Source organism: Siniperca chuatsi, linkage group LG17, assembly GCF_020085105.1.
Source record: "Siniperca chuatsi isolate FFG_IHB_CAS linkage group LG17, ASM2008510v1, whole genome shotgun sequence".
Lineage (NCBI taxonomy): Eukaryota > Metazoa > Chordata > Actinopteri > Centrarchiformes > Sinipercidae > Siniperca > Siniperca chuatsi.
In genome coordinates, this window is record NC_058058.1 from 11,165,362 (window position 1) to 11,176,706 (window position 11,345).

Genomic DNA, 11,345 nt, shown 5'->3' on the forward strand with positions numbered 1-11,345 from the left:
GTTGGCGTGAAACTGTGGAATCACACATGACGCGAAACAGCTGGCCCATGAGCCAAAGATAATTCCAATAAAAATGAAGTATAAGTGTTTTGATACACTTTCTCTCCCTTTCCCTGAGAGTTAGAGCCGCGCTCTTCCACATTCCCAGTTCTCCCTCGCACTCTTCCAGGTACACGCCCTTTGACTTGTCAGGGGGAAAAGTTTTAAGGAAAGAAAAAAAACCTAAATCACGGAAGAGATTCTGCTGTCCTACTAGTTTGGCAAGTTCTCTAGGCTCAAAGCAGCGTAGAAAGGCGGTGAAGAGGGCAGAAACTCAAATTTGCGCACATTTATACACTTCTCTTGTCCGGCAGACGGTATAAGGTGAGTTGAATGCGTCTTTCTGGATTCTTTTTAGTTTCTCCTGCGTATAAGCATTGTATTTGTTCATCGTTTTTGCCACGTTTCGATAAACTCTTGCAAGAGCCGTCCCATGAAACTTGGCCGCGGTCTGACTGCAGGACGGTTTCAATGACTCCAGCCCTCAGACGTTTTTAGGCTCACGTTGCACTTTTACAAAGAAGTAAATGATAATTGTTGGTGGCTATTTTGCTTTTATTTACGTTTGCTTATTCGGTTTTATTGGCCGAGTTTAATTACCATATGCTCGCTCTCTTTCTTTCTCTCGGAAAGATATTTGATATTTTGATGTAGATCAGTTGTCAAGTTGCCGATCAATTGCAAACAGACCATCAAAAATTGAAGTGACTTGAGGTGACAGAGTATTGAACTTAAATGTAGTATATCCAGTGGCCATCCGCAAAATCAACATTTTGCGCACAATGCTCTCTATAAAGAGGCCCACAAGAGTGACAGCTTGGCTTGCTGAGTGGATTTTTGTGGAGCTGTGTAGTCTATGACAACTTCTCTCAATACTGTTTTTCAATATTCAAAATTGCTTGTGGTGTTAATGATGATGAGTCCTGGCAAACTCTATGCTTGTTGACAGTGTTGCGCACGCGTCTCAGCCTTCTGTCGTCTGTATTTTCAAACCTAACTGAGGAATCGGATGAAAGACAACCGCTGTACGTCTGCCCACCGCAATTTACAGCCACAACCTAACTTGTTCCTCTGTTAATATTTTATGCCACACGAGCGGTAGTATTGTCAGTACTCTGCGCACATACCGTATCACATTCGCCCATTTGGAAACGCAACACTCAATCTCCTTTGGGCTCTGGAGGGAAACGGGAAACCTCTGGTTGTAGGCCTGTATATTTAATTATTTGCGCAGTTGTTGTTTTTTTTTTTTTTTTGTTTTTGGCCTTTTAAGACAAATAACCAGGATTAGTTTGTCTCCTGAGTGGGACAAGATGACGTGGACGGGTGATGCAAGTCTTTAATGCATTTGTCGAAATTAGGGCACGTGTTGGGACTCTGTCCAAGCAGGCAATACCACCTTAAGAAAGGTTACTAGGTAAATAATGAATGTGTGAATGGACAGAATGTCAGTCCAAGAATAGAAGAAATGTCTTTGCTGGGTATTTTTGGACAGGACACACTGAGGGCCTTGAGGCCCTTGTGTACTCAGGCTAAGGAGGGTGTGTCACCTTGCAGGAAGAAGTCCCCTAAAGTTCCTACAAAACATGGGCTGTGTCTATAATATATGAAAAACTTTTTTTTTTAAAAAGATATGGCAAATAAACTTGTTTTTTTTTATCCATGCTCATAGCATTATTACTATTGTTCAATGACAGCTGCTGTGACAGTCAGATAAGATATGTTTACTCTACTACATTCAAACTTGTGGTTGTTTTGTGCTCATGTGGTGGCAGAATGGGTCAGAGTAAAATGACAGTTAGAGATCCTAGGTCAATGAGTAAAACCTGAAAGGGGTCCAGTGAAATGTGAGGTTTTAATGACCCTTTGCTACAGTGTCAGAGCTCTCCGCCTCTTGTGGTATAATGAGACTAAACCCACATGCCCTAATTGGCCATATATGCTTGTGCTGACAGCTGTAGAGAAATTGCTCGGCTGGAGGGTGTTAGAGTGTGACATGCACTTCACTAATTAAGATATTAGCTCTCATCTGCAAATGACCACTCAGCTGACACAAGACAAGGAGTCTCACCAGTATAAACTACTGTTTGCGTTGCATGATTTTAAATACTAAAGCTGACAGACGAGAATGGTCGCCTTGAACATATCCTCTCACTGCTTTGGGGCAAACTAGCTCGGAGTTGGCCTGTAAATTCCTGTCTAAGTGATCTCCACAGACAGCAATGAATGGAATTCCTGCAAAGATGTGTCACCTACTGGCATGTTTTACATTTTGGGCAACATCTGTAGCTTATCTATACATCTGTGAAGATCTAAATTTCTGATTGTGTCTCTATCTAAATCATGTAACATGACATGGTAGACTTTTAAATATTTGCACATGTTTTAAACCGATAGGTATTCGGTGTGTAATGAAAGCCATACAATCCTTATCAAGTCTCACTGACAAATGTGTTATGTGTATTTGTGTACAACAGCGTGAAGGCAGTGGCTTGAGAAGAAGAAAGGGCAGCAAAGACAACCAGGATGAGACAGTGGCAGGCAAAGGAAGAGAGAGTGGCACTGAAAGAGAGAGGCAGGAACAGCTGGGGAGAGAAATAGAAAGACAGTAAGAAAGAGAGAGAGAGGAACAGACAGGGACTAGGTAATCCCTTAGGTAATCTGAAACCTAGTCCCCTCGGTAGCTTCAGTAGATCAGATGACCTATCAAAGATCAGAACTTCCATTGTGCATCACAGCTTGTCTCTCAATCAGACTCCCTCTCACCCTCTCCACTTATCTCACGTCACTGTCCCTCCCTTATTGTGGCTCTAGACTCAACACTTGAAACGAAAGGCCTCACAGGGGCAGAAGGAGATTCTCTGTTTCATTTTCCACTGGATGTGCCCTATCACTTGAATGGGTTTTGAATCAGACCATCCTGGAACTTCCTCCCTTACACTGCACGCAACAGCAGCAATGAGTTTAATCACTTCTGCCATGGCATCTATCTATCTATCTATCTATCTATCTATCTATCTATCTATCTATCTATCTATCTATCTATCTATCTATCTATCTATCTATCTATCTATCTATCTATCTATCTATCTATCTATCTATCTATCTAATACCACTGTCTTGACCTCTTCCTTTCCCCAGAGAGAGGAGTCATGGAGGCTGCAATTCAGACCATGGTGAAGGTCTTTCTGAAGTCATCCAAGGGAAAGGAGAGTCTAGGAAAGAAAGAATTCCAGGGCCTTGTCAAGAACCAGCTCTCCAACATCCTTACGGTTAGGAAATCTTCATTGAACCTCTCTGAAATGTCAACCACCACCTCACAGAAAAGCACACAGTTGTCTTGCATTAGCACTGGCCAGTCTTAACCTGTCCAGATTTTGAACATGAGCATTGTGGCCAAATGGTGGTGTAATATACAGTAGGTGAATGGGGAAAAGTGACCTGATATGATAGAATGACATTCATCAGCATTATAATGTAAATAGTGTCACTGATAGAGGGTCATTTACTAATTGTGTATGGTGATTTCACCAGAGAGAGTCCAGGTAGAGTTACTCATCATCATGCTTGATTGTTTCATGGTTGTGTGTGCCTATTACCCAGGACACAGACAGCAAGGAGGCGGTCAACAACATGGGCCAGGGACTGGATGCCAACCAGGATGGCAAGGTTGGTTTTGAGGAGTACATGAAGCTGGTCGGCTACCTGGCAGTCTCACTCAGCGAGCAACGTGCCCTCGCCCAAGAGGAGCCTGCCCAAAATGCTGCGTCCGGACAAGTGGCACAAAGTGCCCCGGACAAAGAGGAAGAGAAGCCAGAGGCAAACGCAGAGGCAAAAAAGGAAGCAAAGCCAGAGGCAAATGAAGAGGCAAAGGCAGAAGCAACTGCTGAAGTAAAGGTAAAATCAAATGCAGACGCAAAGGTAGAAGTAAAGGTAGAGGCAAAGGCAGAGGGGGAGATGGAGCCTGAGGCAGCAAAGGAGGGGAAGAACCCAGCAGCAGCACCAGCGCTAACAGTCAAGGCGGCAGCAACGTCAGTGGAAGTGGTCGTGAAAGAAGAAGAGAAGGCCGGGAAAACAGAAAAGGTGGAGGCAGCTTCAGAGATACTGGCTGCAACTGTGGAGGAAGAAGTGGAGAAGAAGACAGAGGAGGCAACCTCATAGGGGACAATCCATTCCTTCACAAAAAAATCACACTACACGCTTACATTTAACGCTACACAGAGCATAGCAATTAATGCCAAAATAAGTTAGTAAACCACAAAATAATTTTTTTCAAATATACACGACTTTGAAATACAAAATATCGGTGAAAGTTCAAACACTACAAACCCAGCTCTGAAGAAACCCCATTCCTTATATATGATAAATAATACATGTACATGACAGTAGAATTATTGCTTTGTACTACTAGTTACCACTATGTTCATATGTACAGCATGTGCATCCCACTATATAGCACATTTACCTCATTATGATCATATACTATGATAGCATGCAGACCTACACTATCATATGCATGCCATATCCCTGTGAAAACTTTACTGCAAAATGTAATTTACCTGCAGCAGCTCACTGACACACATGACCAAAGTGTCACTGTATGTTAACACACCACTGCAGCCAATATGTTAGTTTAAATCCCGTCCTCTCCCCACTTTTGTCTTTATCTGGGTCTTTATCTTCTTCCCATTGGTCTTTAGTAAAACATCAGCAGTATACATCTTGCTAAGCACTTATGGTTTAAAGGAATAGTTTCACCATTTGGGAAATATGCTTATTGGCTTTCTTGCCAGGAGTTAAATGAGACGATTGACACCACTCTTATATGTGTCCATTGAATATGAAGCTACAGCCAGCAGCCAGTTAGCTCACTAATTAACATGTTATATCTGGGCAGTTTAATCTTGTTTACACTTTGGTTTTTGTGCGGATTAAACAAACAAGATATAATTTGTTAATTAGTGAGCTTTAGAGGTGCTGGTAGGTGGATTTTGTTGACTTCGGACAGAGCCAAGCTAGCTGTTTCCCCCTGTTTACAGTCTTTATGCTAGGCTAAGCTAACCTGCCGCTGGCTGTTGCTTAATTTTTACCGTACAGACATGAAAGTGGTATCGATCTTCTCATCTAACTCTCGGCAAGAAAGCTAATAATTTCCCAAAATGTTGTACTATTCCTATTATGGTTGCATGAAAATCTGTCAATAACACTATATAGAATTTTTACAATTTCATCTTTTAACTCAATGCTATGGAGCTGATTTGGCATGACAATAAACAAATTGTTTTGCTGAAGCTGTGCATTAATTCAGCTCATCTTAATTGTGTACTCAGTGCACCATCACACCATCTTCTCTCTATCTTTCTAGTCTACATTATTGGCTATCTCTCTTTCTCTTTTTTCTGTAATTCCCAGAGAGGTTCACTTTATGTGGATCCTACAGTATATTCTCTTCACTCGTAGTCAGCCATGTATTAGGAAGATCAAGTGTGGCCCTTGGCTAAATAATTAAGCTTCAAGAATGGAATCCACACCAAAGGACCCTTGCGGTCAAAAGGGAGCCCAAAATAGTCCCATGAGAGTGGGTTGGTGACTAGAGGAGCAGGTCAGAGAAGGTGTTCATGCAACCTAATCCACCTGGATTAGAACTGGTAGAGAAGAACAAGATAACAAACGCCAAGAAGTCAAGAAACCCATAGAAGGTGTCACGTGGAGGCAATTTTTATCTCGAGTACTTTACGATACAATTAGTGCATTTTTATTTGGTGTGTTTCTTCCAAACCATATGGTATTTAAATGGTCGGGTTCTACTTATTGATCCATAAAGGTGCTGGACGGTACATTATCTAGAGTGACCACTGGTAGCACTGGATTGGAGTGACAGAAACTTGACCTTTGTTTTGGAGGCTCTCTTTTAAATTGCTCATTGTTACTTGTTGTTTTCTGATGGTTTTAGCACCATTTGTTCAGGCTTGCGTGTGTGTTTTTCGGTCACACCCTCATACAGTTTAAAGACCCTGTTTGACCTGCAACTGGATCCTTGAGTCCCAGGCATTTGGAAACTACTGGATTAGGCATTTGATGGGTAACACACCCTGGGACACAAACAATTACATGAAAGTAATCCTGGGCTCCAGTGATCCTGCCCATCAGACGAGGTGGTAGTGTCAAAGGGATCGTTGTCAGAGGTTGTGCTTTTTTAAGCAAAAAAAGAAGACTGACCCATCAATATGAATCTATGTGGTGCAATCTTTCACAAAAGGCTAATACATAAAACGTTGCATACTATCAGAAACTTCTTTGCTAGTATTACTATTGTATTGCAATTATTGTGGCCAAATATTTAAGTTCAACATGGCCTCTTTATATTTAACTTTTCAACCTAACTCTTTCGTTTGGACCACTATGGAGATCACTTGAAAACATACTTTTTTGTCACATTATATGCAATTTGTTAATTACAACTGAATGATGTGTAGATTCTCATCATCAATAATGCAGCCATGAGAAAAGGGCTAGTGTTGCAGGCCTGCTATGTTGTAGATCTACCTGGCCAGCCACGTAGTGCTTAAGGCACACTACCAAATGTGCACCTTATGCACTGTAACAGGCAGCACCTGGCACTTCAAACTGCTCAGCAGCGAAATGGGCAAGACAAATAAACCTGAGTCATGTGGTCACCCTGTCTCATTGCGACACTCCCATTGCAAATACTCTCATTTACACTCACTCTGCTCAGCTTTTATACTCATTGTATGTTGCGTTTCCTGCATGCTCTATAACTAACAAACTTATCAGACATGTTGGGCTATTTAGACTATATTATTATTTCTTTTATTAAAACCTATATTATTTTTATATCAAAACATTTTCTAATCATGGTACTTCCTGTGAATAATGGAAACATATCACTCTCTTGCACCATCTACAGCCAGCTTTCTGTTCAACATGTGCATAGGCCTCAGGCACTTGCATCTTGTATATATATCCTGGCAAACTGCATACCTTATTTGCTATTCCTCATAGGCCAGGCGTGTTTTGTGCATCTTTGTGTTCTTTGTTTGCTCTCAACCAATAATCATAAGCAAAAATATGATAAGAAGAAACTGGATAAAGTTTGTTTAAAATTACGTGACTTGCACTACCAACAGATTTAGAGTAAACAGTCCTGGATTAAACATCATCTGGAAATTATTTTATTGCCGTTTTCTTTTAACCTATTTGGAATAGCAGATGGACAGAGTGAACTATGAGAGCCAAGTTTTCTTTCAAAAATGCTGAACTGTACTGCATTGGCAGTTTTGTTACTGTCCCATAGTGTAAACCCCACCCAACCTTAACTCCATGTAGATTAAAAACATGCTGGAACGAAACACAGCAGATTTGCAGCAGGGAGTGTTTGCAGCCAGATTCTCATTGCCACACAATAAGTCTCAATCATTCTTTGACCTGTGTTAAGAATCCTCCCAGTAGATATACTGTACTAAGTGTACATGCAAGTATATGGATGTGTTTGAAAGGCTCATTGGGTCAAAATGTTTGTGATTATGGGACCATTCCCAGGATATTGTGCAGGCTGCTCATCACTGTGCGTTGATGTGCTCTGTTTATTTCCTGCCAAGTACTAGAGGGTGCGTGTTAAGCATTTGGACTAATTTCAGTCCACTGTCATGTCCAGTAAACTCCACTATGCTAGTATTTCAACTTCATATGTAACGCTGTATAATTTTTGCTTATTCTATGTAACGTGTAATGGCTAGTATTGAATAAAACTGTGACAATAACGTATTTTTACTTGTGGCCTACTATGTGCCTGGTTATTTGCAAGAATCCAGTTATCATGCATGTGTGTGTGTGATGGAGAGAGGAAGGGAAGTAAAGCAACTGCAGAGAGAGAGAGAGAGAGAGAGAGAGATAGAGAAACAGAAGCAGAGAGTATGTAAGTGGGTGAATGAGTTTGGGGGGGGGAGGTGATATTTAAGCCACTGGCAAACTCTCTCCCCATCCATCTCTGCCTTGGCTCAGTCCCCTGCACCTCTTCGAAGACAAAGGAGGCCCTCCATCAGCACTCAGGTAAGACAGACAGCTTGGAGGGGTTGCTTCACTGTACTTTCTCCTCTGTGTCTGACGAAGGTTTGTAAAGATAAAGTAAATGAAAGCATTTTATCAGCTGTGCAACTGCAGTAAATAGCAATAGAATCAAGAGCAGATATACACTGGGTAGTGGGCGCTCAGCAGAAGACTTGAAAACAAAATTGTGGGAGTCATTTGAACATTTTTTTTCTTTTTGTAAAGTTACTCTTTCCTTTCTGTTGATGTGCGAGCTTTGAGAAGAGCATGACAGGAAATTTATACATCAAACAAGTGAAGCCAACAGGGATTTGTGGCAAAGCAGTGTTAAGAAATGTCAATATACTGGCATTAATGTAGAATAAAGTATGCAAAATGTATGACTAACAACAATAAGCATGGCATGGATGTACCAAACCATTTGTACAGCAATATTTCCTGCATTATAAAATTGATTTAGCCTTTTTTAAAAACACATTTTTAGCCTTACGTCACTCAACATGGATTTTGTTTCGTCATTAAGTTTACATAGTGCGTATTCATTATTATCATACTCAGTATTGTGTTACTGACAGTATTTTCATCTCCATGGTTTCCTATTGTATTGTGTCAGTCAGTGAGACAGATGACCCCTATAGATTTTCCACTTAGCCAGCTTTGGTGTCCACTCGCCTCCTCTTTTGTCTCTGCGGCCTACAACTCTGACCTCTCCGGTACAATGCTCTGCAGCATGATGAGAGGCAATAACCGGTGACTGACATTAGCATCCCTGTCTCTTTTTGTAATAGCTGATAGTTAATAAATCATGCACAGGGAGATTGACGGATTGATCGTGTCCCTCTGTATTTTGCGTGGTTATGGATTAGCCTCAAAATGATGCAGTAAACTTTTATTCTTGTATAGGTAGATCCCTAAACTTTAAACTTGAGCTTGAAAGTTGAATGTGACTGAGGTAGTGTGGAAGTGAATCAGTGCCCTCATCTGTATGCACAAGTTAGTTTATAGGTTGCCAGGTTACTCGGCCCCTTAGCTTCTGAATGTGACTTTTGTGTTTCACTTCTGGTTTCCACTTTGAATGATAAGGCTGTTACACACTTAGCAGACAGATAACATTGAAACCAGTTTTCACTGACACCACAGTGTTAATTGTTGCATGCATTTCCGATTCAGCGATAACCAAAGAGGTGGACTATCAAAACAGCGAATGTTCCTCAAACTACCTTTTTTATAAGCAGCACATGAGGTGACATGAAGTGTATATGTGTATGTGTATTTTTCTTTACACATTGAGGTAGAAAATCTTCACACTCTGACTCTGCATCATTGACAGTGACTTATCTGTGTCCTTGTGTGCACAGTCTCTCCACAAGTCCAGCACAAGAAGCTCCAAGATGCCGGACACAATGTGTGTAAGATTGTTCAAAAAGTTTTTCCAAAGCTATCCTCCATCTTTCCATCCAAACCTCCTGAAATGTAAAACCCAGTAAGGTCACACACACATAGTGACCACACTACTTACATTAGGGTCAGTAATAGCCTCTGCACTACATGCAGAGCGTTATTCGACCCGTTGTGTAGAAATGGGAAAACCTCTCTTGCTTGGGTTTCCTTCCTTCCATCCATCCATCCATCTGCCTGTCCAACTATCACTTTGTCTTGGAGATGGCTTCACCCTTGATTGCTATGTGACTGCACATGCAGTTGGGGGCTGGAGCGGGCATTTTGTGGCAGAGTCTGACCTTTTGACCTGGTACCTTTCTAGCATGTCCAAGGAGCCCAGTTCCAACCTGGAGAGTGCCATGCAGATGCTCATAAAGACCTTCCACAAGTACTCGGGGAAGGAGGGCGACAAGTACACGCTGAGCAGGGGTGAACTGAAGGAGCTGCTGCTAGAGGAGCTGGGGACTTACTTAGGGGTAAGAGAAGCAGTGTGTGACAAGGCAAATACTGTATCTGGTTGTACACTAACACACTAATGCCATTTGCAAATATGCGACACACAAGAGAAGGTATGTGCTCACGTACTCAGACTTACAAGTTCAGACAAGCTTGTGCAGTGATGTATGCCCCCCCCACACACACACACACATGACAGAGAACACATTCTTAACTCTCTCTCTCTATGTTCCTGACAGACCTCCAAAGATAATGAAGCAGTTGAGAAGGTGATGAATGACTTGGACGCCAACAACGACGGGGAGGTGGACTTCACCGAGTTCATCATCCTGATGGGCGCCCTCACTGTCGCCTGCAACGACTTCTTCCTGGAGTTCAAGACAGACGACAAACCGAAAGACGAAAGCAAAGGCAATTCGGCGGAGAAGAAAGATTGAATCAGTGGAAGAGGGAAGGGGGGGAGAAAAGTGGGAGGGAGAGGTGGAAAGAGGGAGAACAGGAGGGGGGACAAGGAGGAGGGGAAAGAGATGTAAATCAGGAGAGATAGAGGACAGAGTTGCAATGGATTTTTGTTTTGTGCAATTTGTAAACACTACAACTACACATGAGGGGAGCGGTGCAGCAGATAGTTTGTGGGTTCACAGAACACGGGGCATTCAGCAGGAGTAGTGTTTTCCCTCTGCAACAATTTGTTCACACCGCAGCATATCCGGAGCTAGTTGCACTGTTCTCAAAGCAGTGAGCGACTTCAGATACAGAACAGGGTACATTTCAACTTCTTTCAACTCAAACATAGCAGTTTTGACCGTTTCTTGTATGTTCGGAATAAGGTACTGGAAGGAAAGGAAGAACGCACACAAGGATGTTTGAGCATTTCTTGCACATGAATAATTTACGAACATATACTAAGTTACAGATTATCATAGTGTTGTATGTACTCAGTGTTGAACAATAGAATATGATTGCGCCTATTTTGTAATCCTTTTTGGTAATAACCAATGCATCCTTCAAAATATTAAACATGGTATTTATCCTACTATTAATTGTGATGTGTTTGGTTTTACATACTTAAAAATCCCTCATGTCGGCCATGAATTGCTGCACCTGGAAATCAAGTTGAATGGCGCAGAGAGAAACAATGTCAGCAAACTGTGTGTTGGTGTGTGAGCGTCCATACCTCTCTCTCTGTCTGTCTGTGTGTGTCTGTGTGTGTGTGTATTGGGGATTCCCACAGAGTAAACTGCTCCAGCTCACACATCCTGCCAACAATATCCTGCAAGTCTTGTTCCACTAGATATAAGCTGACCCAGATGTTTGACTTGGATCTGCATGGAAACTTCTTC

The 11,345-nt window shown here is 41.9% G+C and overlaps 2 protein-coding genes across 4 annotated transcripts; both read left to right on the top strand.

The window, feature by feature from the left end:
* Positions 1–205: 205 nt before the first annotated feature.
* On the top strand, positions 206–7,824 carry s100u (S100 calcium binding protein U). The gene is made up of 3 exons (XM_044172612.1): positions 206–363; positions 3,181–3,311; positions 3,643–7,824. Exons 2-3 carry the CDS (start codon positions 3,192–3,194, stop codon positions 4,198–4,200), a joined length of 678 nt encoding a protein of 225 aa, XP_044028547.1. The 5' UTR covers positions 206–363; positions 3,181–3,191; the 3' UTR covers positions 4,201–7,824.
* Positions 7,825–7,958: 134 nt separating this feature from the next.
* s100s (S100 calcium binding protein S) lies at positions 7,959–11,038 on the top strand. 3 transcript variants are annotated; one of them, XM_044172617.1, is made up of 4 exons: positions 7,959–8,109; positions 9,465–9,515; positions 9,869–10,022; positions 10,242–11,038. In XM_044172617.1, exons 3-4 carry the CDS (start codon positions 9,870–9,872, stop codon positions 10,437–10,439), a joined length of 351 nt encoding a protein of 116 aa, XP_044028552.1. In that variant the 5' UTR covers positions 7,959–8,109; positions 9,465–9,515; position 9,869; the 3' UTR covers positions 10,440–11,038. The 3 variants fall into 3 exon arrangements, with proteins under 3 accessions (XP_044028552.1, XP_044028548.1, XP_044028549.1); XM_044172613.1 differs by having other exon boundaries at positions 9,465–9,511; XM_044172614.1 differs by lacking the exon at positions 9,465–9,515.
* Positions 11,039–11,345: the final 307 nt, after the last annotated feature.